The sequence below is a fragment of the Schistocerca americana genome, chromosome 11, assembly GCF_021461395.2.
Source record: "Schistocerca americana isolate TAMUIC-IGC-003095 chromosome 11, iqSchAmer2.1, whole genome shotgun sequence".
NCBI classification, from domain to species: Eukaryota; Metazoa; Arthropoda; class Insecta; order Orthoptera; family Acrididae; genus Schistocerca; species Schistocerca americana.
Window position 1 is genome coordinate 88585837 of NC_060129.1, and position 22180 is coordinate 88608016.

The 22180-nt window shown below is 44.9% G+C and overlaps 1 protein-coding gene across 1 annotated transcript in view; it reads right to left on the reverse strand.

The window, feature by feature from the left end:
• Positions 1-213: 213 nt before the first annotated feature.
• LOC124554035 (ankyrin-3-like) overlaps positions 214-22180 on the reverse strand; it is a 45311-nt gene continuing 23344 nt past the window's right edge. The window contains exons 4-5 of the mRNA XM_047128070.1: positions 21767-21916; positions 214-876 (exon numbers count right to left, since the gene is read on the reverse strand). Coding sequence (XP_046984026.1) covers positions 390-876; positions 21767-21916 — 637 coding nt within the window. The 3' untranslated portion in view covers positions 214-389. The remainder of the gene's footprint in view (positions 877-21766; positions 21917-22180) is intronic.

Genomic DNA, 22180 nt, shown 5'->3' on the forward strand with positions numbered 1-22180 from the left:
AACTGTTTACTTAAAGTCATACTTAACGGACACTCACTGGCAGTGTTTGCAAATTGTGCAGTTGGCTGAATAAATAAATTGTTGTTGATTAAATTGAAGATTTATTGTTACTGTAGCCAGCAACTTACCGCAACAGTACAGCGCCTTACTGCCACACTGGCTGTGGTGTTATGTGTAATAGCATATTTTTACCAATTACTTTACAATAATGAATTTAGTTAAAAACATGTTTATTATTAATGATATACGTTTCGATTATTGTTGAGTTTTCATGGAAGGAAACTCGCTTCTTGCTACACACATTAGTGTATATGAATCTCACATTGTCGCTACTGTTGTGATTTTACTAGAGCAGTGTTCTATTTACTTCAGAGGTGTGTATTGTAGTGCTAGTGTCGTGTTATCCTGTCTATCCAGTGTTGGTGGTTGAACTGCCTGGCGCGGTCCACTGGGGTTTTCCCCTTGTGATTCCTGGCTCCGCTGTCAGCCCCTGCATCGAGTAGTGCAGTCGCCTCCTCTGTGCGGCCATGCTCAGCCGCGAAGTGCAGCGGCGTGTCCCCGTCCACGTTCCTGGCATTGGGGTCTGCAGAGGCCGCCGCCAGCAGCCGCACCACGGCCGGCCGGCCGCCCCATGCAGCCCAGTGCAGCGGCATGTTCTGGACCCAGTTCCCGGCGCCCACCTCCGCGCCAGCCCCCACCAGACAGCTCGCCGCTTCCACGTGACCCTCCCAGGCTGCCCAGTGCAGTGCAGTGTTCTTGTTCCCATCCGTCGCACCCACATCAGCCCCAGCTGCCAGCAGCATTTGCAGCTCTTGCACTGTCCCATCGTTAGCTGCCTTGATCAGCCTCTTGCCTTTCTCCGCTGCAGAGAGGGCCCTACACAAAACACAGAAACTCTCATACTTTCCTTCAGACACACACTTCTGATGAAGAAGCGTATCGAAGTGGTACAACTGTAACCAATTCTAAAACTCATCTCTCTGACAACTGATAAATCTCCCATCTGTAATACAGAACACTGAGAAAGTTGTTTTATATTAACGTACAGATGCACATTTACGTCATTCTCTCAAATTCTTCATGCACTCTCCACAAAAAATTCCTACACTCCAACTCTCAAGATACAAAGTTATCACATTTTGTCACTTTAATTCATGATCGTTAGTTTTTTGACCTTAGAATTCAGTCATTATAGAAGTTGTTGCCTTCCACTTCGTTCAGCCATTACTACGTCTCTGTGTGCAGCAGTCCTCTCTGACACTTGAAAATGTGACACATAATGCTAATGACGTCTCCTGCTATTTAAAGAGAAGTTTCTGTTATTACAGGAGCAAAAGTAAACCCAATTATCAACAAGTTTCTTGACACAAACTCGTCAAACAGAGAAAGCTACTATTAACCAGGAAACCATTTAGTAGTGACGTTTAGGGTACAGCAATGATACCAAACTGGACTCCTCTACCCCTACACACAATCACACTCATTGACAGATGCACATACACACAAGAACTAACACAAACAAACAAACAAACAAACAAACACACACACACACACACACACACACACACACACACACACACACACACACACAGAAACATACACATAGAGAAAGAGAGAGAGATAGAGAGAGAGAGAGAGAGAGAGAGAGAGAGAGAGAGAGAGAGAGGGAGACAAAGAGAGAGAGAGATAGAGAGAAAGAGAAACTTTCGTCTTATATTCCTCTGGCCGTGATGCGCCTTAAGGCGACAGCGAGATCATGAGAGTAAATTAAAGTTTAATGTACTTGTCTCGATATGACAACCGTTGGAAAGTAAATCTTGTTTCCTGGAAAGTGCTGCAGTATGTAATTTAGATGCGACAATCTCGCTAGGATGGGTCTAAACGAAAATACCTACATGCTGATACAACACACTGTGCGACATGTGTTCAGGAGAAGAATTTAGTAACATTTTCTGAAACTAAAGTCAATTAAGAAGTAATGGTAAATGACGTATTAAATTAATGAATCCAATATCCGCTGATCGATAAAATATATAATTCCTTTTTCTAGAAATATTTTGGGCAGACAGATTTGCAAATGTTGCTGATTCTATTGAAAATCATACAGCTGACATACTCAAAACTCATTTTATAGTGATAACTGCATGAGATAATAATGGTTCTTTTCTATATAGATAGAAACAGACGTGAATCCTCAATGACTGTACAGGAACCAACAGCTCTGAAGCCCTTTTGACTCCCACAGTGTTTCACTTGGTGTGGTCCCGGTGAAGGCAGTGTATTTATGTTTGCCTTGCACACATGTTTGAGTGTGTGTGTCTTTTGTGCGTGTGTGTTTTGTGTGTGTGTGTGTAGTCTGGTGAAGGTGTTCCCACGGTGTGACACTGAATGTTTGAAGTAGTGCTACTTATTTTTTAAATGCACAGATCACTGACAGACGTCAAAGTCACATCTCCAGATTCAAAAAACTCCTACAGATGAGAGCCAGTCTCTGAGCTGTTTGGGCAATTTAATACGGAGCTGTGGAAGCTGCTTCACAAACAGGTGTTAAACTATCATTACTGGTACTTTAATGGTAATCATTTATAACCTGACCAGAATCAGTGACAATTTAAGACACTTGATCTACTACGGTTTCTCATTACGACTGAATATTTTATGGAATCCCCACTTTAATTACAGCTTGCTGCCTCATCAGTACACCCAGTGCATGATACCCTCTCCTCCAATCCAACAGATTTTCTGGGTGGACAAGATGCTGCAAGTCTATATTCTGTTAGATCAGTCGTATGTGGGCTTCTGGGCCACAAAGTTTATCGCTGTTAAAAAATGATCCGCTAATCTGTACTCTAAATCTGCTGCTGAAGCAGCCACACACAACTTATACAGAGCGATGAGTCTTTGCCTTTCATATGTGTGGTTATTGGGGCTGGTAGTGGTACCACCCAGCATGGGCGTGCCTCAGCTGTGAACCGATGATAGCCACCTTCTGTACACGAGTGATCTCTGATGGGGTGTGGTGTAGCAGGCAATTTATTGAGTGGTGTTTCTAGCACTGATGTACAATGGATATGGTGGAGACCTGCAAACCATGCCCAAAATTGCATGCATGAAAATGAAAACTACACGCCATAAGCTTTCCTAGCATTTTCTCCCATATTTTTGACAAATATTACATACATATAAACTCTGTTAGTAATAATGAGTCACTCCCAATTCTTTCAGTATTTAGCAGCAGTCCTTCCACTGCCCAAAAAATTTCCTAACAGAACACAGCCAGTGGTGTGTCTCTATCTATGTAATGACAGCATCTTCAAGACTGCCTTTAGTGTCACAATGCTACAGTACATGCAGATGTAGGATCTCAAACCATGGGACTGACTGTGCTCCCATAAATCAAAAGTTAGCTCTCTGCATATGGATTACTGTACATAGAATACTAACAGGAAATGGGGTAACTTATGATTCACTCTGAAATGTAAGAATGACTTTATAAAATATTTGTTATACTTAACGGACTTTTAGCCGAATGATTCTCAAAACAGTGTTTTTCATTTATAATTTTGGCGCACAATTTTTCCTGTCTAGTGATGAAAAATAATGTTTCACCTCATGAAAGTAGCAGGAACACAAATCTACTATAAAAATGTAATTCACTTATAATAAGATGTTTTGAGAGCCCCCCGGCCAGGGTGGCCGAGCGGTTCTAGGCGCTACAGACTGGAACCGCGCGACCGCTACGTTCCTGCCATGGGCATGGATATGTGTGATGTCCTTCGGTTAGATCGGTCTAAGTAGTTCTAAGTTCTAGGGAACTGATGACCTTAGAAGTTAAGTCCCATAGTGCTCAGAGCCATTTGAACCATTTGAGAGACAGTATGTGCCATAAGCAATAATTGAAGTGAAATTAATCTAATGCACTAAGAAAGAAGAAGCCAATCACACTGAAAACAATGAACATGCACTGAAGTGAAATGATACCCTGGAAAACCACTCAGAAAAGTTGAATTTGCAAAGTAATGTAATGAACATTAGTGACAGTTTAAATTTTGTTTCACATCACGACCGCAAGTTAGATTTCCTGCTTAGCATGAACAAGGACTTTAACAGATTTTTTAATCTTTCACTTTGAGAGACAGTTAATAGGATTTCTTTTCTTTAAAATAGTGATTTAGTGCATTGGTGATCAGTATATTTCGGTTTAGGAATGCACTTGAATTCCGTGTGTTTGTAAGTTGCTCTGTTGGTGAACATGTTTTTTCCATCATGCAGCTCCATTCATCGTTTGTCTACTATTCAGAATTGCAGGCAAAGTAAACTTGGAGGGATAGGAAACTGTATAATTTATCCGTTATGGTAACATTATCACAAATTACCTCCTACCTGCTGGCTCTGAGTTTTGTGGTCAGCAAGGGATTATTTAGAGTATTCCCTGAAAAAAAACTGTGTCCAACTAATACTCGGAAACAGAATCTAGCTTGTGATTTATTAGATCTACATTGATCGAAGTGTATCTGCTAGATGCTTCATATGGAATGAGAATGCATTTGGACATAGCAGTAATTTCTTGTCTTTCGTGACGTTCAGTTCTGTGGCTTGAGATCCAATATCTGCATGTCCTGTAGCAGTGTGACACTAAAGATGTTCTTGAAGGAGCTGTCATTACACATGAAGGATTACACCACTGCCTGCGTTCTGTTTGGAAATGTTGTGAACAGTGGAAATACTACTGCTAAATGCTTTTACCAATGGTATAAGTTTTCATGAAAGTTACCACTTGTATCTTATAAGTAATTTTTGTGTCACAGCCGTCTAGCCTTTGAAGCACTGACATACGGTTATGTTCCTAACTAACTCAAACCATATTGTAAATTGTGGGAAAATACATAAGATCCGCAAGCATTTATGGAGATGATATTTAGGCTAGTTTTATGAGCTGGAACTGTTTCGTAGTCAATTACTGGTCTCGCTGATCAAACGTGTGCAGTTTTCTGCAAATTTTAGTTCCTGTTGAACTGCAAACTTATTTATAAGCATTTTCCTTACATATCTTCTTCATCTTGGAAACCTGAAGTCCTTGTCATATTACGAGATGTGATTTAAAATCAGAAGCATGTGATGTTGCTGGCAGCAGCCATCCCATACTAATCTGCGTATAGTGGTGTCATAAGATGCTGACTAACGATGACTGTGGATGCCTCGTTAATTATAACACTGTATATCATGTTAGTCACTCATCCGTTAAATCGCATTTTGCTCACAGTCATATTAAAAATTGTTTTTCACTCAGTCATATGGATTGTCAAACCCAACTATCATTCTCGCTGGATGTGATTTACAAGCTGAGGTCTGATATAAAATATATCTGTACATTCTGGCAATAGATCTGACATGTTCCTAGCTATAGTACTACGAAAACTGCATTGAGTTCGATTCTTTATGAGAGCAGTTTTAATTGGTTGGTTGGTGTGGTGAGTAAAGGGATCAAACTACGCTGTCATCTGTCCATTACCCTACATTCAAACAGCTCTCAGGTTAAAAACATTACCAAAACGATTTCGGGAAAGTAAAAGGTGAAAGACTGACTCGAAACCACACTGAAGAAGAAAACAAAAAAGGCTAACAAAAGTGGAAAACGTAAACTAAAAGAAAAAACAGTGGATGGTATCAGAACAATGCAGCAGATGGCCAGGACTGGGTGATCACAACAGGAATAAAGGATGAGCGAGCCACTCTGCAACACACTAAAACCTCCAGCCTTAAAGACAAGGCTAGACGAACTTGGACAGGGAAAATACGAACACCAAGGCTAAAAAACAGCAAAGAAAGAGTGAGGAAGAGTTAAAATAAAGATAGAAAAAGCCAGATGCTCACCATTAGATTGTGTGATAAAAATTACCCTCACAAATAAAACGTAAAACGATGTCAACTGTTAAGACTGACTCCCAACACCGTTAACAGTGTGATGGGAAGGTTAAAAGTCCACTGCAGAGCAACTAAACTAGGGCAGTCCAGTGAGATGAGGACGACAGTCAAGTGGGACCTACAGCAACACTGAGGTACGTCCTAGCGACGGAGGAGGTGTCTATGTGTCTGCCAGGTGCGGCTGATGTGGGGTTAGCAAAGGACAACAGACTCCCTGCGAGTGGCTTGCATGGATGATTATCACAGATTTGTATTCTCCTTGACAACACATAGTTTATTTGGTGTACTGACCGTGTGTCATTAAGCATCCCAGATCCTGAAAACTTTACAGCATAAGACCAACTGGAGATCAGTCTCCAGTGCGAAGATTTCCAGAGTTGGTTTACTGGTAGCATGTTTGGTCAGCCAACCAGCAAGTTCACTGCCCAGGATCCCAGCATGTCCTGGGGTCCTAATGTAGGTCACCGAATGTCCGCTGTCGCCGAGGGCACAAAGAGACTGCTGGATAGTTAACAGCAAAGGGTGGTGAGGGAAGCACTGATAGAGAGCTTCTACGCTACTTAAAGAGTCACTAGAGATGACGAAGGACTCACCTGTGCAGGAATGGATATGCTGAAGAGTGCGAGAGATAGCTACCAACTGTGCAGTGAAAACACTGACGCAGTCCAGCTAGGAGCTCTGTTCAGCATCTCCAACGTGAGCATAAGTGAAGCCGACAAGAGCCATTGAGCCATCTATGTAGACTGTTTCTGAGTCCTGAAACTCACCAACAATAGAGAAAAACTGCCAGTGGAGGCCACAGGTAGAACTGAGCCTTTTGGGCTTTGCGATAGGTCCAGACGAACCAGTGGCTGTGGTATGGACCACAAAGTGAACACATAGAAAAGTGATTTTTCTGACGTTTCGCCAGCGCGAGTGGCTGGCATTGTCAAAGCTTCACCCTCCATTGCCGGTGGTGAACTGGAGCCGAGCTCGCGGCCGCAGACTATATGTACATGGCGCGCCAACGTCCCAGGGCTTCTCCGCGGTCATTTCCGGTGCGGTTCTCCTCTTGCTACCTGCGACGGTCGTTCGCTGCAGTACGGGCAGCCAGGATCCGTTTACCTTAAGGCTTTCCTCTTTCTTGTTGAAACTATCAGCGTGTTTTTGTATTTCTACAGCTTCTCTAAACAAGCGCGTGTGGTTGTGCTTCTCTACAGCCAGAACTTGCGTGTCGTCGAATTTTATTACGTGGTCGGTTTCATTCAGTGCATGCTCTGCCATGGTCGATTTCTCCACCTGCCCCAACCTGCAATGTCGCTTATGCTCTTTGATCCTGTTGTTAATTGATCGTCCAGTCATTCCGACATAAACTTTTCCGCATGTGCATGGTATACGGTATATTCCCGACATTGCAAGTGGGTCTCTTTTCTCCTTCGCCGATCTAAGACACTCTTTGATCTTCCTTGTCGGTTTGAAAATCGTCTTTACGCCGTGTTTGCGCAATATACGGCCGATTCTGTCCGTCACTCTGGGAATGTATGGCAGAAAGGCCGTGCCCGACATTTCTTTTTCTGGTTCCTTACTTCGCCGAGTGTTTGGCTCTGTTACACTGCTAATGTAATTTGTGGAGTACCCATTGCTCCGCAGAGCAGTTTCCAGGTGTTGCATTTCTCGTTTGAGGTGTTGAGGTTCACATATTCGTCCTGTTCTCGTTACGAGCGTACTAATCATGCCTCTTCTCTGGCTCGGGTGGTGGTTTGACAGATTGAACAGGTATCGGTCCGTGTGTGTCGGTTTCCGATACACGCTGTGTCCCAGGTTTTCGCCGTCCCTTGTGACCAGCACATCTAGAAATGGCAGTTTCTTGTCCTTTTCTACTTCCATGGTAAATGTTATGTTGGCATGGAGGCTGTTCAAGTGTCTTAGGAATTCACCGAGTGGTTTCCACACCACGAAAGTATCATCGACGTACCTGTACCACACCTTAGGTTTGCAAGTCGCCGAGTCCAGTGCCTGTGCTTCGAATTGTTCCATGAATAAGTTGGCCACCACTGGACTGAGAGGACTACCCATGGCGACACCTTCCAGCTGTTCGTAGAAATCGCCATTCCACGTGAAATAGCTCGTGGTGAGACATGCATGAAAGAGCTTTTTGATGTCTTGCGGGAACATGGAACCGATGTGATCCAGAGCGTCACTGAGTGGCACTTTCGTAAATAACGAAACAACATCAAAACTGACCAGGATGTCGTTTGGCGCAAGTTTCAGTTTCTTCAGCTTCTCAATGAAATGTCCTGAGTCCTTAATGTATGTGTCGGTCTTCCCCACGTGTGGCTGGAGCAGAGAGGCCAAGTGTTTCGCCAGTTTATACGTTGGTGAGCCAGGAGCGCTAACGATCGGTCTCAGTGGAACGTTGTTCTTATGGATCTTGGGTAATCCATACAGCCGAGGCGGTAGGGCTTCTGTGTTGCGCAGGTTTCTCTGTATGTCCGCCGGCAGAGAAGACGCCTTGATTAATCGATTCGTATTCCGAGTGATACGCTGCGTTGGATCTGCGCTTAGTTTTCGGTACGTCGTCGGATCTAATAGATCTCGGATCTTTTGCTCATAATTTTCGGTCTTCATTACGACGGTCGCATTCCCCTTATCGGCAGGCAGTACCAATATACTGTTATCGGCGTTGAGATTCTTAATGGCTTGTACCTCTTCTTTCTTCATGTTGCAAGCTGGTGGTTTTGCTCGGCGCAGTATCCTGGCTGTTACAGTGCGTATTTCCTCTGCCCTTTCACAAGGAAGGGTCCGAATGGCTGCTTCGGTGTTGGCAATCATGTCCTCCATAAGTATAGTTCTCGGGATGATAGCGAAATTCCCTCCTTTTTGAAGAACAGACAATTCCACTTCGGTCAATTGTCGTTCAGTGAGGTTGACCACTGTGTGTGACATGTCGGGAATCGCCTTGTCGGTCTGCTTCCGGCATCTTTCAAACTTTTTCTTTTGCCGCTCGCTGCAGCGCTCGAGTTCGTTCTGCATGCTCCTGTGAGTGATGCTGTCGATCTTGTCCCAGTCGTCTCGATGCATTCTGCTACTTAGTTGATAGAAAATGTTCAGAAGTTCCCGATCCGTTCTTGCCAAGTCTCTCCGTGTTGTATGTATTCGCTCACGAAGAAAAGCTCGTTCCATTCTGCCGTAGATACGATGTGCTTGGGCGGTGGTGAATAGGCGCTTGCATCTCAAGAACTTCGGTGTAGCACATTCATCTCGGCACCGTGACAGAAAGGCGAGAGAGGACATCAGTCGCGCTTTCTTCTTCCGTCGTTGGTCAAGGCGTCGGTACAATCTGCAAATCTCCTCCCCGTAGAGGCATAATACAAAATTGTTAAGGCTTTGGTGGCCACTTGTTGACAAACTGCCTATTGGCTTCTGTCTCGGGTTCTTCGGCCGACGTTCATCTAATGATTTTTCTGACGTTTCACCAGCACGAGTGGTTGGCATTGTCAAAGCTTCACCCTCCATTGCCGGTGGTGAACTGGGGCCGAGCTTGCGGCCGCAGACTATATGTACCTGGCGCGCCAACGTCCGAGGGCTTCTCCGCGGTCATTTCCGGTGCGGTTCTCCTCTTGCTACCTGCGACGGTCGTTCGCTGCAGTATGGGCAGCCAGGATCCGTTTACCTTAACGCTTTCCTCTTTCTTGTTGAAACTATTAGCGTGCTTTTGTATTTCTACAGCTACTCTGAACAAGCGCGTGTGATGGTGCTTCTCTACAGCCATAACTTGCGTGTCGGAGAATTTTATTACATGGTCGGTCTCATTCAGTGGATGCTCTGCCACGGCCGATTTCTCCACCTGCCCCAACCTGCAATGTCGCTTATGCTCTTTGATCCTGGTGTTAATTGATCGTCCAGTCATTCCGACATAAACTTTTCCGCATGTGCGTGGAATACGGTATATTCCCGACATTGCAAGTGGGTCTCTTTTGTCCTTCGCCGATCTAAGACACTCTTTGAACTTCCTTGTCGGTTTGAAAATCGTCTTTACGCCGTGTTTACATATAGTCTGCGGCCGCGAGCTCGCCTCCAGTTCACCACCGGCAATGGAGGGTGAAGCTTTGACAATGGCAGCCACTCGTGTTGGCGAAACTCCAGAAAAATCATTAGATGAACGTCGGCCGAAGAACCCGAGACAGAAGCCAATAGGCAGTTTGTCAACAAGTGGCCACGAAAGCCTTAACAATTTTGTACATAGAAAAGTGATAGAAGGAAAGTGTCGAGATCAGTAAGAAGCAAACACAAATTGCAATTGGCATCCCCAATGTGCGCTGCTGTTGTCAGGGATGGTTCAAATGGCTCTGAGCACTATGGGACTCAACATCTAGGTCATAAGTCCCCTAGAACTTAGAACTACTTAAACCTAACTAACCTAAGGACATCACACACATCCATGCTCGAGGCAGGATTCGAACCTGCGACCGTAGCAGTCCCGCGGTTCCGGACTGCAGCGCCAGAACCGCTAGACCACCGCGGCCGGCTTGTCAGGGATGGTTAGCCATATTGGGGAAAGGAGATCATAATTTGAATGGTAAGGCGAATAATGAATATGGGAAGTATAATTTGCAAGCAACTACTGTCACCTAATTCGCAATGGAGGAACACCAGCCTTTACAAGGACGCTGGTTTGGGAAGCTCCTGTCGCACAGTGGTGTATAGAGTCCAGCAGCTGGAATGCTGAGGGCAAAGCAGAACCACACACCAGGCATCCTTAGGAAAGAAGGGACTGCAAAGTGCTTTGCACAGCTGCAGCAGTGTAGGGCGATCAGCACCCCATTCGTTGTGGTGCAGACACTGAATAACAGTAACATGTTGCCAGCACATTTCCTTAAGCTGACAAAGATGGGGAAGCCAAGTTAAGCAAGTATCAAAGACCAGTCCCAAAAAGCAGAATGTCTCCACTACATTAAGTAGTTGGTCATCAAGGTAAAGTACCAGATACAGATGGCAGTACAACAAAAACAGAAGGGCATGACAAGTCTTGGCAGCTGAACACTGAAACCTGTGAGTGAGGACCCACTGCTGCACCTTTTGTATGACTTCCAGCAGTCGACGTTCAGCCACACCAACAGAAGAGGAGCAAAGGGAAATACAAAAATCATCAGCATATAGGTGGGGAGATACTGAGGACCATTAACGATGATTAAAAAGATCGGAACGCTCAGGACAGAGCCGTGTGGGACCCCATTCACTTGGATGTGAGGAGGACAGTGTGAGGCACCAGCTCGAGCTCTGAAATGCGTAGCGACAAAAAGTTCCGTATAAAAATCGGGAGCGGGCCCCAAAGACACCACTCATGCAGAGTAGAGAGGATGTGGTGTCGCCAAGTGATATTGTAGGCTTTCGTCAGACCAAAAAAGGTGGAAATGAGGTGCTGACGCCGGGAAAAGACCATTCAGATCGCAGTCTCCGGGTAGAGTAAGTTGTCAGTGGTAGAGCGAACTCGCCAAAAACCGCCCTGGGAGGGAGCCAGAAGACGCTGAGACTTGAGGAGCCAACGCAACGGCCAGCTCACCATACATTCAAGCAGCTTGCCCAGAAAGTTCGTGAGGCTGATAGGATGATAATAGTCCAAATCTAGCAAGTTCTTACCAGGCTTTAGCACTGGGATGATCATACTCTCCTGGCACTGCGATGGGGAGTCGCCATCGCTCAGGATTCAGTTGATGATGACAAGGATGTGGCACTGATAATCCACTGACAGACGTTTAAGCTTTTGGGAATTGATGTGGTCTGCCCCAGGGGTTGAGTCAGGAGACTTGGCAAGGGCACTGAGCAATTCCCACTCACTGAAGGGAGCACCATATGTCTCGGATTGGTGTGGAGCGCGAGATAGGAATTGTCGTTTCACCACTGTTTAATTCTCAGATGCTGAGGTGCGAAGATAATGATCCACGAGACAGTCTCCAATTATGTGTGGATCGGCATATACAGCTCCATCTCGAAATTCCATGTATACCTGCACGAGTCTCATATCCGTAAAGGCATCTGAACTTGGTCCAGACCTGGGAAGGAGAGGTTCTTGTGCCAATGGTGGAGTTGTATCGTCCCCAATACTACCATCATTCAATGAGCTGACATACCTGGACACGATGCTGTTTGAAGGCAATGACGTGCTCTAGAAATCCATGGTGCTTATGATGTTTAAGGGCCCACCTAGTCTCTAATGGCCACAGCGATTTTGAGTGACCACCAAGGCACTGACTTCCACTGGGGCAACCTGAGGAACTAGAGATTCAAGATTCAGCTTGGGCAACAATGGTAGTAATGGTGGTCCTATAAAAATGAGATTCTACAGTTGTAGTGCACTTGAAAGCATCCCATTCAGCCTTGGTAAGAGCCCATATGGGCAAGTGTCCAGGCGATGCTGGGGTAGGGACAGAAAGAGTGGAAAGTGGTCACTACCACACAATTCGTCGTGAGATCTCCAGTGGATATAAAGGAGCAGACCAGGACTGCAAACCAAGGGATCAACGGCTCAGTATGTGTCATATGCCACACTAAAGTGAATGGGGGCACCTGTAATGAGGAGGCAAAAACTGAGGTGAGTTAGTAGATAATTGAAAACCTTACCACAGCAGCAATCTTGGTTCCACCCCAAACAAAGTTAGGGGCATTAAAATCACCCAGAAGTAGGAAAAGTGGGGGTGGGGGTGGGACTTGAGAAATTAGGGCAGCTAATACATGGTGCAAAACTTCATCGTCTGGAGGGACGTATATATTGCTGATGGTAATTTCCTGCATTGTCCTCACAGCTCCTAAAAGTGTTTCAAAGGGCATAGGTTCGCTACAGACATAGATAGATGCAGACTCCACCTTGCAGTCTGTCACAGTCAGTACATTTTTTGTAGTACCCATGTCAGGCAGAAAGGGCTGGGGTCGACATCACAGGAAACCACGTTTCCTGAAAAGCAATGCAAAACGCAAATGTAATGCTCAAAAGTTGTCATAATTCAGCGAGGTGGGACAAAAAACCACCGCAGTTCCACTGGAGCAATAGGTAGTCAGTCATTTGGGAATGCATGAAGGGATCAAGGAGACAGTTTATGCCTCAGTGTCACCATGAGTGCTGGTATCCAGGACTGTTGCATCTGAAGCGTCAGCAAGATCTAGGACCTTGAGGGATTCTACGATCTCCACCTCGTCCTCAGACCTGGAACTGCTAGGGACTGGTGGTGTTGGAACCACTGGTGAGCCATAGTAAAGTTAGCTTTGAAAAGCGCGCCACAGCACGTAGCGTGAAGCAGTCGCCCTCCTTTCTCTGACGTTGGTGCTGTTGTCGCAATTGAAGGCTTCGGTGTCTCCCTCTAGAGGGAAAGGGGAAAAGCGGGCTGTTCGCGTGGGTTTATGATTTGGCTGTATGGGCTCTTGTGGAGAGTTTGCAGTTGCGGCATGAAGAAGCGACTTCTCTGCCGGTGCCAGAGGGACAGCGCGCAGACCGCGGCATCAGCGTAAGCGACGCGAACAGCGGCTCCATGGTATGCGGCATTAACTGCTCGTCGCGAAAGGAGTCTTCCTGAGCGTGGGTCTGCGAGGGGCCTAATTTGCAGTTCGGCCGTATGCTGTCGACCGGCGAGGAGGTTCTGAAAATCGGCGCGCCTTCGTGCGTCCGTTGAAATGCCTGGCAGCGGGCGGCTCGGCAGAGGTGTTGCGTTGGTTCAGCCTGGGAGTCGTAACGCACCAGACGTTGAGTATTGATTGTTACAGATTTTCTGAAGTTTAATTGAATTCAATGTACTTATTCACGTTAATTATATGAACCGTATATTTTGGGGGTTTCCCGCCATTCATTCTCGTCTGCCCACCTGCGGGAAGGTGGTAATATTAGAAAGGGAGGTCCGTTTGTCCCCTTTTGAGGACCGAAGGGGGGCGAGTCAGAGTAAATCTGTGGTTCGGATTGCTTCTTTCCTCTCCCAGCTTACCTACGGGTTTGGTTCAAATGGCTCTGAGCACTATGAGACTTAACATCTGAGGTCATCAGGCCCCTAGAACATATAACTACTTAAACCTAACTAACCTAAGGACATCACACATCCATGCCCGAGGCAGGATTCAAACCTGCGACTGTAGCAGTCGCGCGGTTCTGGACTGAAGCGGCTAGAACCGCTCGGCCACCGCGGCCGGCCACCTACGGGTTTATTCGACTGTTAGCCTCTGCTATGTCTGTGAAAGTCTAAGGCACCAATGGTTGTACTGTTTAAAATGCAAGGCACTAAGAGTGATCCATTCTCTCGCCTACCATAACTGGTATTACTAGACTCACATGTAAAAGGTACTCCAAGAAAGAAGAAAAAATTCCTTTTTCCTCGTAGTAAGAACTAGTCAATTGCATAAGGAATTCCTGCTCATCTGGAAGCTCTAACTTACGTAAATTTGTGTTTATGTATATATGGCTATAATCAAGCAAGGTTGTTAATGTATGCCGTAGTGGATTATTTTATATTGTTTATAGCCAGCAAGAACTGTTGTGTGTTTTTTCTATTCAGTACCTTTTAAGGCTTTTACTCAACGTGCTTACGTGTTTTATACAGTTAGTTGGTTATGAGTGTGTTTTCTTACCATGCAAAAGTTTGCCATTTTATTACGGGTAGAAATAGTTGCCTTGAAAGGAGAATGTTGTAACGGTTTGCAAGTCTCAACATGTGGTGGTGGAATTGCTGTGGGAAAACATATGCCCAAATTACCAGCAGTTCAAGCACCATATAGGGGGTAGGACGTATGGTTTTACATCACATCGATATACCATCACCTTGATTTTTTGGGAAATGAACCAACCTCAAAGGGCAAGATGTAGGCACCAGTAGCAACCCTATTGTTTTTCAGTCCCGTATAGATATGCCGAATGAAGTGAACACCCCACTGTTCTAAATTGGTGTGGTGCTTGTCGTCAGATTGCAAGAGAAGGTCCTGGTGGAAAATAATCCCCTCGACCATGTTGTGGGGGACCATGTTGATGGGGGATGACAGGAAGAGGAATATGACTGAGCAGGTCACAGGCGAGCAACGCCCAGGGCTGGGCTCAGGATACTGTCTCATTTAGGACTGCCGCATTTCTCATTTTCGATAATACAGCCACTTCGTCAAACTCGTCCTCCAGGTTCTTGATAAAGAAAATAGAGGCTTTATAGCCAGAAAGCAGTGCTCATCTATTCTGCTGCAGACTAAATAACTTGGCGAACAATGTTCTCTCTTTTCCATACTCCTTTCTTCCTCTCATGGTGTAACTACGGAGAAGAACAATTCAGGATCATATCTGTCAACATTATAGTTTACCCTGCCCTTCTCAGAGATTGCTGGCGCCAGTCACCAACAAGAGATGACTTGGTGCACTTTATTGTAGGTCGTGCGCCCTGACGCCACGCACTCTGATCAGAGGGTCTCTCCACAGGCGCCACCCAGCCACAGCAAAGGCCACCTGGCACGATGGCTGTGACCAGGAGTCCTGATTCCCCAAGAAGATGGGCATGTACTGCTTGGCAAATGTGGGGAGTTTGCAGCTCAGACATCAGCAGTGCGATCCCTGCGTTGTTAGGGGGCAAGGACCAAGAGGGTACCTGACAGCTGCCCAAGATGGATGGCTACCACGCTGGATAGTAGATGCAGAGAAATCCTCTATGGTGAGGGGGATGAAAGAGGACAGTGGGGACATGTTGTGTAATTCCTTACTATGCCTGCTGTTGCGTTCCGTCCTCGGCCACTAACTGTTCTGTTGGCACCTACTTTGCTTTGCTTGTAGTGTGCAATGTGTAATGCCAAAGAATCATATTCAATGTAACTGTCACCCTTATTTAGCCTTCCTGTGCATAATTCTGATTAAATTTATGTGTGTGTTATCTCTACATTTACACAACACCGTGCTCTCGAAAATTATGGACTACTGCTTTGTATTCGTGGAGGTGACGTCTGATAGCGAGCTAGATGTTTTCCATCAGGTTCACACGCTGCAAATTATGTGGACGAGACAAGAGGTGTTCAGTATCATTCTCCTCCAGTCACTGTACCACAATCCTGTCTTCGTGACAGGGTCATAGTCGTTGAGGAAGACATAAAGCATGAAAATGTACAGGTTATCCGCATTAGTGTACAGGTAATCCTCAGCTGTCATGGTGGCATCGGTGACAGATGTCATGTAAGCCCAGGTGATAGCACCCACCACATACTCTGGCTCTCACTGTGCAGCCTATATGGACCTGTGCATCTTTTGGGTAACTGTCCACCTGGACGATGGCATGACTGGACATGGCCATCAGCATAATGTAACCAAAAGAACATGATTCATCCTGCTAGAACATACGTTTCCAGTAATCCACTGTCCAGTCTCGATGAGCCTGCTGCCACTACAGTGGTAGTGACGGTTCTGGCATAACCACGAGCGCCAGAACGAAGAAAAAGAACGCAAGACCAGAGAAGGCAGTGAAACGACATGGGCCAATGGTGCACTGATTAGGGCCGCATCATACCTGCAAGAAGTGTATATAAGCGCCGCTCCTGACAGCCTCGCCTGGACATTTGTGGACAGAATTAGCATGGCATAGCAGAGAGTGCTACGAGAGCTGATAGTTGTGATCCACAAATTTTGTGACAGACTTGCCTGAACACTGCATGTTACACAAGATCCTGATTTATATTGCATGTCCCTCATCGTTTGCGACACCTTTGTACATTAAAATTATGCGTTGTCAATCTGCTTTAACGAAGTGAAACTATTAAAGTTATTAACTTGAATTGTTATATAGAATTCCGAGAAGGCAGCAACCTATACGAGGCGAGTGGGCAAGACCCAACAGTGGGCGACAAGGATGGGATGGTCCATCGACTTGGCGCTTGCATGTATCTTTTTTAAGTTCCAGATGCTTTGCAGTGCCGCCATCAAAATCAACTTCGCCACTGTCCTGTACACAACGATTTTTCAGTGTCTCTTCCCCCTGATTCACGGGTCCAGATAGCAAAGTGGCCACAGCACATCAAGACACTGCAGGACGACCCCATTGAGGTGGAGCCTTCGCCTCCTCCGTCCCCTCTCGTCCCACCTATAGAGCTGGATCCGCCCACAACACAGCAGTCGCCGCCTTCTACATGTTCTACACCAGGAGGTGGACGCATACCCTTCTGGTGGTATCCAGGGGGGCAATTTTTGCCAGGGCACAGGCCGGATGGCGGGGTACGGCTGGAAGCTTGGTGTCCCCTGCAGCCACAGCTTTCGGCCCGTCGTTGCGCCTACACTCATTCATCCCCCGCCATGGTCGCACTCAATACAAGACCCCTTTAACGAAGACGAAGAACGCAAGACCAGAGAAGGCAGTGAAACGACATGGGCCAATGGTCCACTGATTAGGACCGCACCATGACTGGATTGACACCTGCGAGAAATGAATATAGGCGACGCTCCTGCCAGCCGCGGCCAGACATTAGTGGACAGCATTAGCATGGCGTAGCAGAGACTGCTACGAGAACTGATAGTTGTGATCCACAAACTGAGAGACAGACTTGCCTGAACATTGCATATTGCACTAGACTAGTTTATATTGCATGTCGCCCATCGCTTGTGACACCTTTTTACATTAAAGTTAAGTATTGTCAATCTTCTTTATAGGAATAAAACTACTAACGTTTTATGCTTAAGTTATTGTGTAGAATTCTGAGAACGCAGGATCCATTAGGCACCCTATACAACACGAGTGGGCAAGATCCAACAATGATGATTTAATCTGTCCACATGCAAACTTGTATCAGGTCATGCAGTATGCATATTCACATTCAACAACGTGTGCCAGGTTTTTGCTGTGAACCACTTGTGCTGGCACCAGAATTCTACTGTGCCGCCGGACCACCACCTACCCTGCTGTACAAAACTCTGACCTCAGTGTTCTGAGATGGGATGTGGGCGCTCAACACATCACTGTCTGCTCGTGGTTTTACTGGTCTCCAGCCACTTTCTCTAGATGCCGACGACACTGGCACGTTCGAAGCCTCTCCGTTTCTGAGGTTATCATTCGTAGGCACTTAGTCTTTCATAACTTGTGAACTTTTATGTAAGGTGTTTTACGCGTTCGCACAGCCGTCAGCGAGGAAGGTCTTAACTTTCTTCTACCTGTACATCGATGTGCTTATTGGAACCATGCATAACAAAACTCTTTCTCGACACACGTTCTGCTCTCTTCTTGTTATCCTTACTAACACAATTCTCGACCAGTCTTTTAAATACTGTCGTAGTTTGTTTTGAGTTCTGTTCCAACATTCATTTCCTTCTCCAGTGGTTCCCTCATCGCTTTCTTAGAAATTTTATTAGGATTGCGTCCATCAGGTTTTTGTAACTCTATAAACTGATATAATTCCTTTCCCGTCACATACTTTACTGAGATTCCACTAATTTTGAATATACTGCATACAATATATTTTAAACTTTTTCCTCGACAGTATGTACACTGAGCTTAACGATATCGTTTGTTTCGCGGTGTGCATGTTTGCTTGTCACCTCAAGCAGAGAGGTACCTGGCATTTCTACAGATTCTCGCTGTGGTCTGTCTCTTTAGTAATTTTTTTGTATAGTTTCTTCTCGTTGGCTGTTAGCATGCACTTCTTCTTGTGTTACATCACCTGCATTACTTTTATGCACGACATTTGGCAAATGCTTGTCAGTTTCCAGTTCGTGATGTAACTTCAGAATAAGTGTTCTGTCTTCCATGATTTTTGTATTACTGTCACACAATACCTTGACGGGAGGCCCTAGCCACACGACATTTCCATTTTACTACCTTATTTTATTACGCCTTAATTATATTAAGAAAGCATGTTGAATACTGTCATTGTTGCTAATTGAGGGCATGTATACGCATAGTTCACGTGCAAAATACATAGTCTTTGACTTTAACAGTAAGTGCATTAGCAATGAAATCACTATATGGTCCTGTGCATTCACTACAAACACATAATACACCTCTCTTGGAAGTCTTACTATGCCTCGCAGCAGGTGCATAAATACATTGCCTGTGTCCAGTGGCCTATGGAAAGACAGTGAGGCTAGGACAGAGGAGCATGCTGCTCAGAATGCTGCGTGCTTTTGGCACCACGTCAGTAGAAGCCTTGTGTGTGGTTCTGGGGTCTTGCCGCATTGACATCATTATCCACCACAGAGCGGCGGTGTGCTGGGCAAAGAGGGGTACACATGGCTAGATTCCAGTAATAACAGGGGAAAACTTTGTAGACATGAGTCAATTAAATAACAGCCACCTTGAGACCTGAAAAATGGACTGGGAGATGACCGACAAAGGCCATCGTGTTTTCTCCTTCTTCCACAATTTACAGGTACAGCTTCATCACAAGCATACGGATCCAAGCCGTGCCGTTGTTCACATTGCGACTGGGCTTGAACGGAGTGGGCCTTAGCTAGAGTACTACACGCACATGTGGGGCATATGGGTCTCCTGAACATGTGACATTACATTCAACACCCTCACACACATAAGATCTGTAACAGAGCATAACGACATCAAAGAAATGCTACGAGACCCAGACAAATAGTGTGCTCTAAGCAACGCAACTGTTAATGCTTCAAGAATACTGCACGAAATCTACAGACGAGGAAACTCATAAGGCAAATCTCAGACAAGCACATAACAACCACAACAACACGATCCTTGGGAGGACACAAACTCAGACACACCACAGACATTGACGTAGATGCGGGAACAGAAAATGACACAAGCACAGCAATAACATCAGACAAAGACTCATATTATAAGAGGTTCAATACCTAAAACAGACAAAAAAAGATAACTATAAGAAAGGAGGCATCGCATGTGATTTTTTTCATTTACCTGATATGCATTTTCAATGCAACAGTTAAAAATGGGAAGGAAAACGACTAATTGAAGAACTGAGACACTCATTACATCTAAGGAATATGCTATATGGTGAGGCGAATCTTTAGGTACTGTGGTTCCACTCCAGCCTATGACATTGCTTAAAGATAAAAACATCATGCTCAGAGACATACAAGATAACAGCACACATACGACATGTATATGGGTAACTACATCGAGCCATGGCAACACAAATAGTGCAATAGTATGCCCTAGATAAGATCTAATTAGTGTCCCTACTCCATAGACAGTATAAACAAATACACTCGCAATCACTTGTGACGTATTTCATTTAGTAAGGTTTCGGCCAAGGCCCTCCCACATGGAATGGCAACCACACAAATCATAATTTATATGTTATATTTTGTTTTAACAGTAAAATAATATTTGGAGATCAATCCTTTCCCATGTTTCTATTTTCTGTTCTAATTACTATCATTTATTAATACTCTATTTCCTACAACTAATTTAATTTACTTTGTAATTCATTGTTATTACCCTCCTTTTATAGCTCAAAACTAATTTTACTAGTGATGTAGAACAATGCAGTATTATATGTAAAATTGCACAATGCACGACATGCTTTTTAAAATGTCAGGTGGCAGGTCTTTAAATATGCAACAAATGTAATGCAATGTGCACTCACAGTTTTTCGTAAAGTCATCTACCATTATCTGCTACCATCGATAATCGATTTGCATAAATATAAGTCGATATCAGGATCCATTTACGCAGAAATTTCCACATGCTGAGTCAAGATCTGTACCCACAACACCTGTGACACACTGTCAATTGCAGGGATTTGTTTACAGAAGACGTCGTACGCCACTACACACGACTCGACCTGACCACACGTGCAGGAGGATTGCCTGATTAACATGACCAGCCATCTTGACCATTATGTAGTGACCACCGAAAATTTGTCCCATACAGGATGTCGAATACATATTTCTCGCTCATCACAAGCAGTCGCCTTTACTACTAGGCTGCCTCGCAACACGATGCACGTGTGACTCCCAGTTTCGTTGAGGCTGATGTTCCAACAAATGATTTCCAACAACTACTGCTAGACGACCTCATATTCAGCTCTCGTGGCAGACTGAACCTCCGTCTCTTACAGACGCCATTCATTCAATGGTGCTATTCCGGCTCATCCCGTGAAACGTAATTAGAGTGTCTGCAAAACAAACATGGAAATAAAACTGACAGCTTAAAGTTTGAGCCAAGTGAGGTCGTTTGATAGGATGACCTACTAGTTAAGGCCGCTTGTTCCAAATGTACAAGTATTGTACACCCAGTATGGCGCAAGTTTTCAACTTTTACTAAATACTGAAACGTCAAAAACTAATTTGAAGAAAAAGTGCAGGAAATCACATAAAAATTAAACTTCACTCTACAACATTCCATAACCTTATTCTCCTGATGGATATTATTTTTACATCTTTTCCTTCATAATGACCCATCATCATTTCCTTTTGACGACCATAACGAACTTGTACATAATTATTTATTCGCATTAAAGTAATATTTTAGTTACAATGCATAGATGTAGCTGTAACACCAGTTTGATACAAATTTACTTTAGGAGATGGGAAACCACCACTGAAATGATAGCTTTCACCCGACACACCTATTCATTCACTAAATTTGTAGAGTAAAAGTTGTTTATGGTACCTTTGTCAAATAACTGCATGAGTGGACCAATTGTGGTCTGAACAGGTTGTAATTCACACTCTGTTCCCACAAAAATATCTCGAGAAACACTATGATACATGCTTACACAAACATCAAAAATTAACAAATAAAATTCCGTTACTTGACAATTATAACTTCTATTTTATCGAAAAATACAATAAAGTGAAATTCTGTGTTTGGATAAGATCACTTGGCTAACGCCCTCATAAGTGGTATAGTGAATGTGGAAATCGTGCATGTATAGCGACAGTACTCACCTCAGGAAAGAGACGGAAGCATCGTCGAATGTGGAAGTTGGGCAGGTAGCTGTGTGCTTTGCAGCTGGAACAGGAGCCCTGCTGCAGTTTTTGTGGCCCGTGTGCAGCTGACTGGTCCGGGTGACCTCGCTGTCTCCAGTGGCTGGAGTGCTGTGCAGAGACACAGTGTGTGGTCACGCAGTGCACACGGAGGACAGAGGGCAGCCCACTGCAGACAATGCTGCTGAGAGTTTGTCCAGATACAACTAATAGAACACACACTTTCAACATCAGTAGTGGGTCCTCTGAGACGAAGGACGTACCCCTGTGCTAATCGGTTTAGCCCCCACACTAGAAGCATCGCTTAGCAAACAACAGGCTGAATAAATTAAAGTACAAATAAAAGATACATGCTATGGTCAACATTTAGGTAGA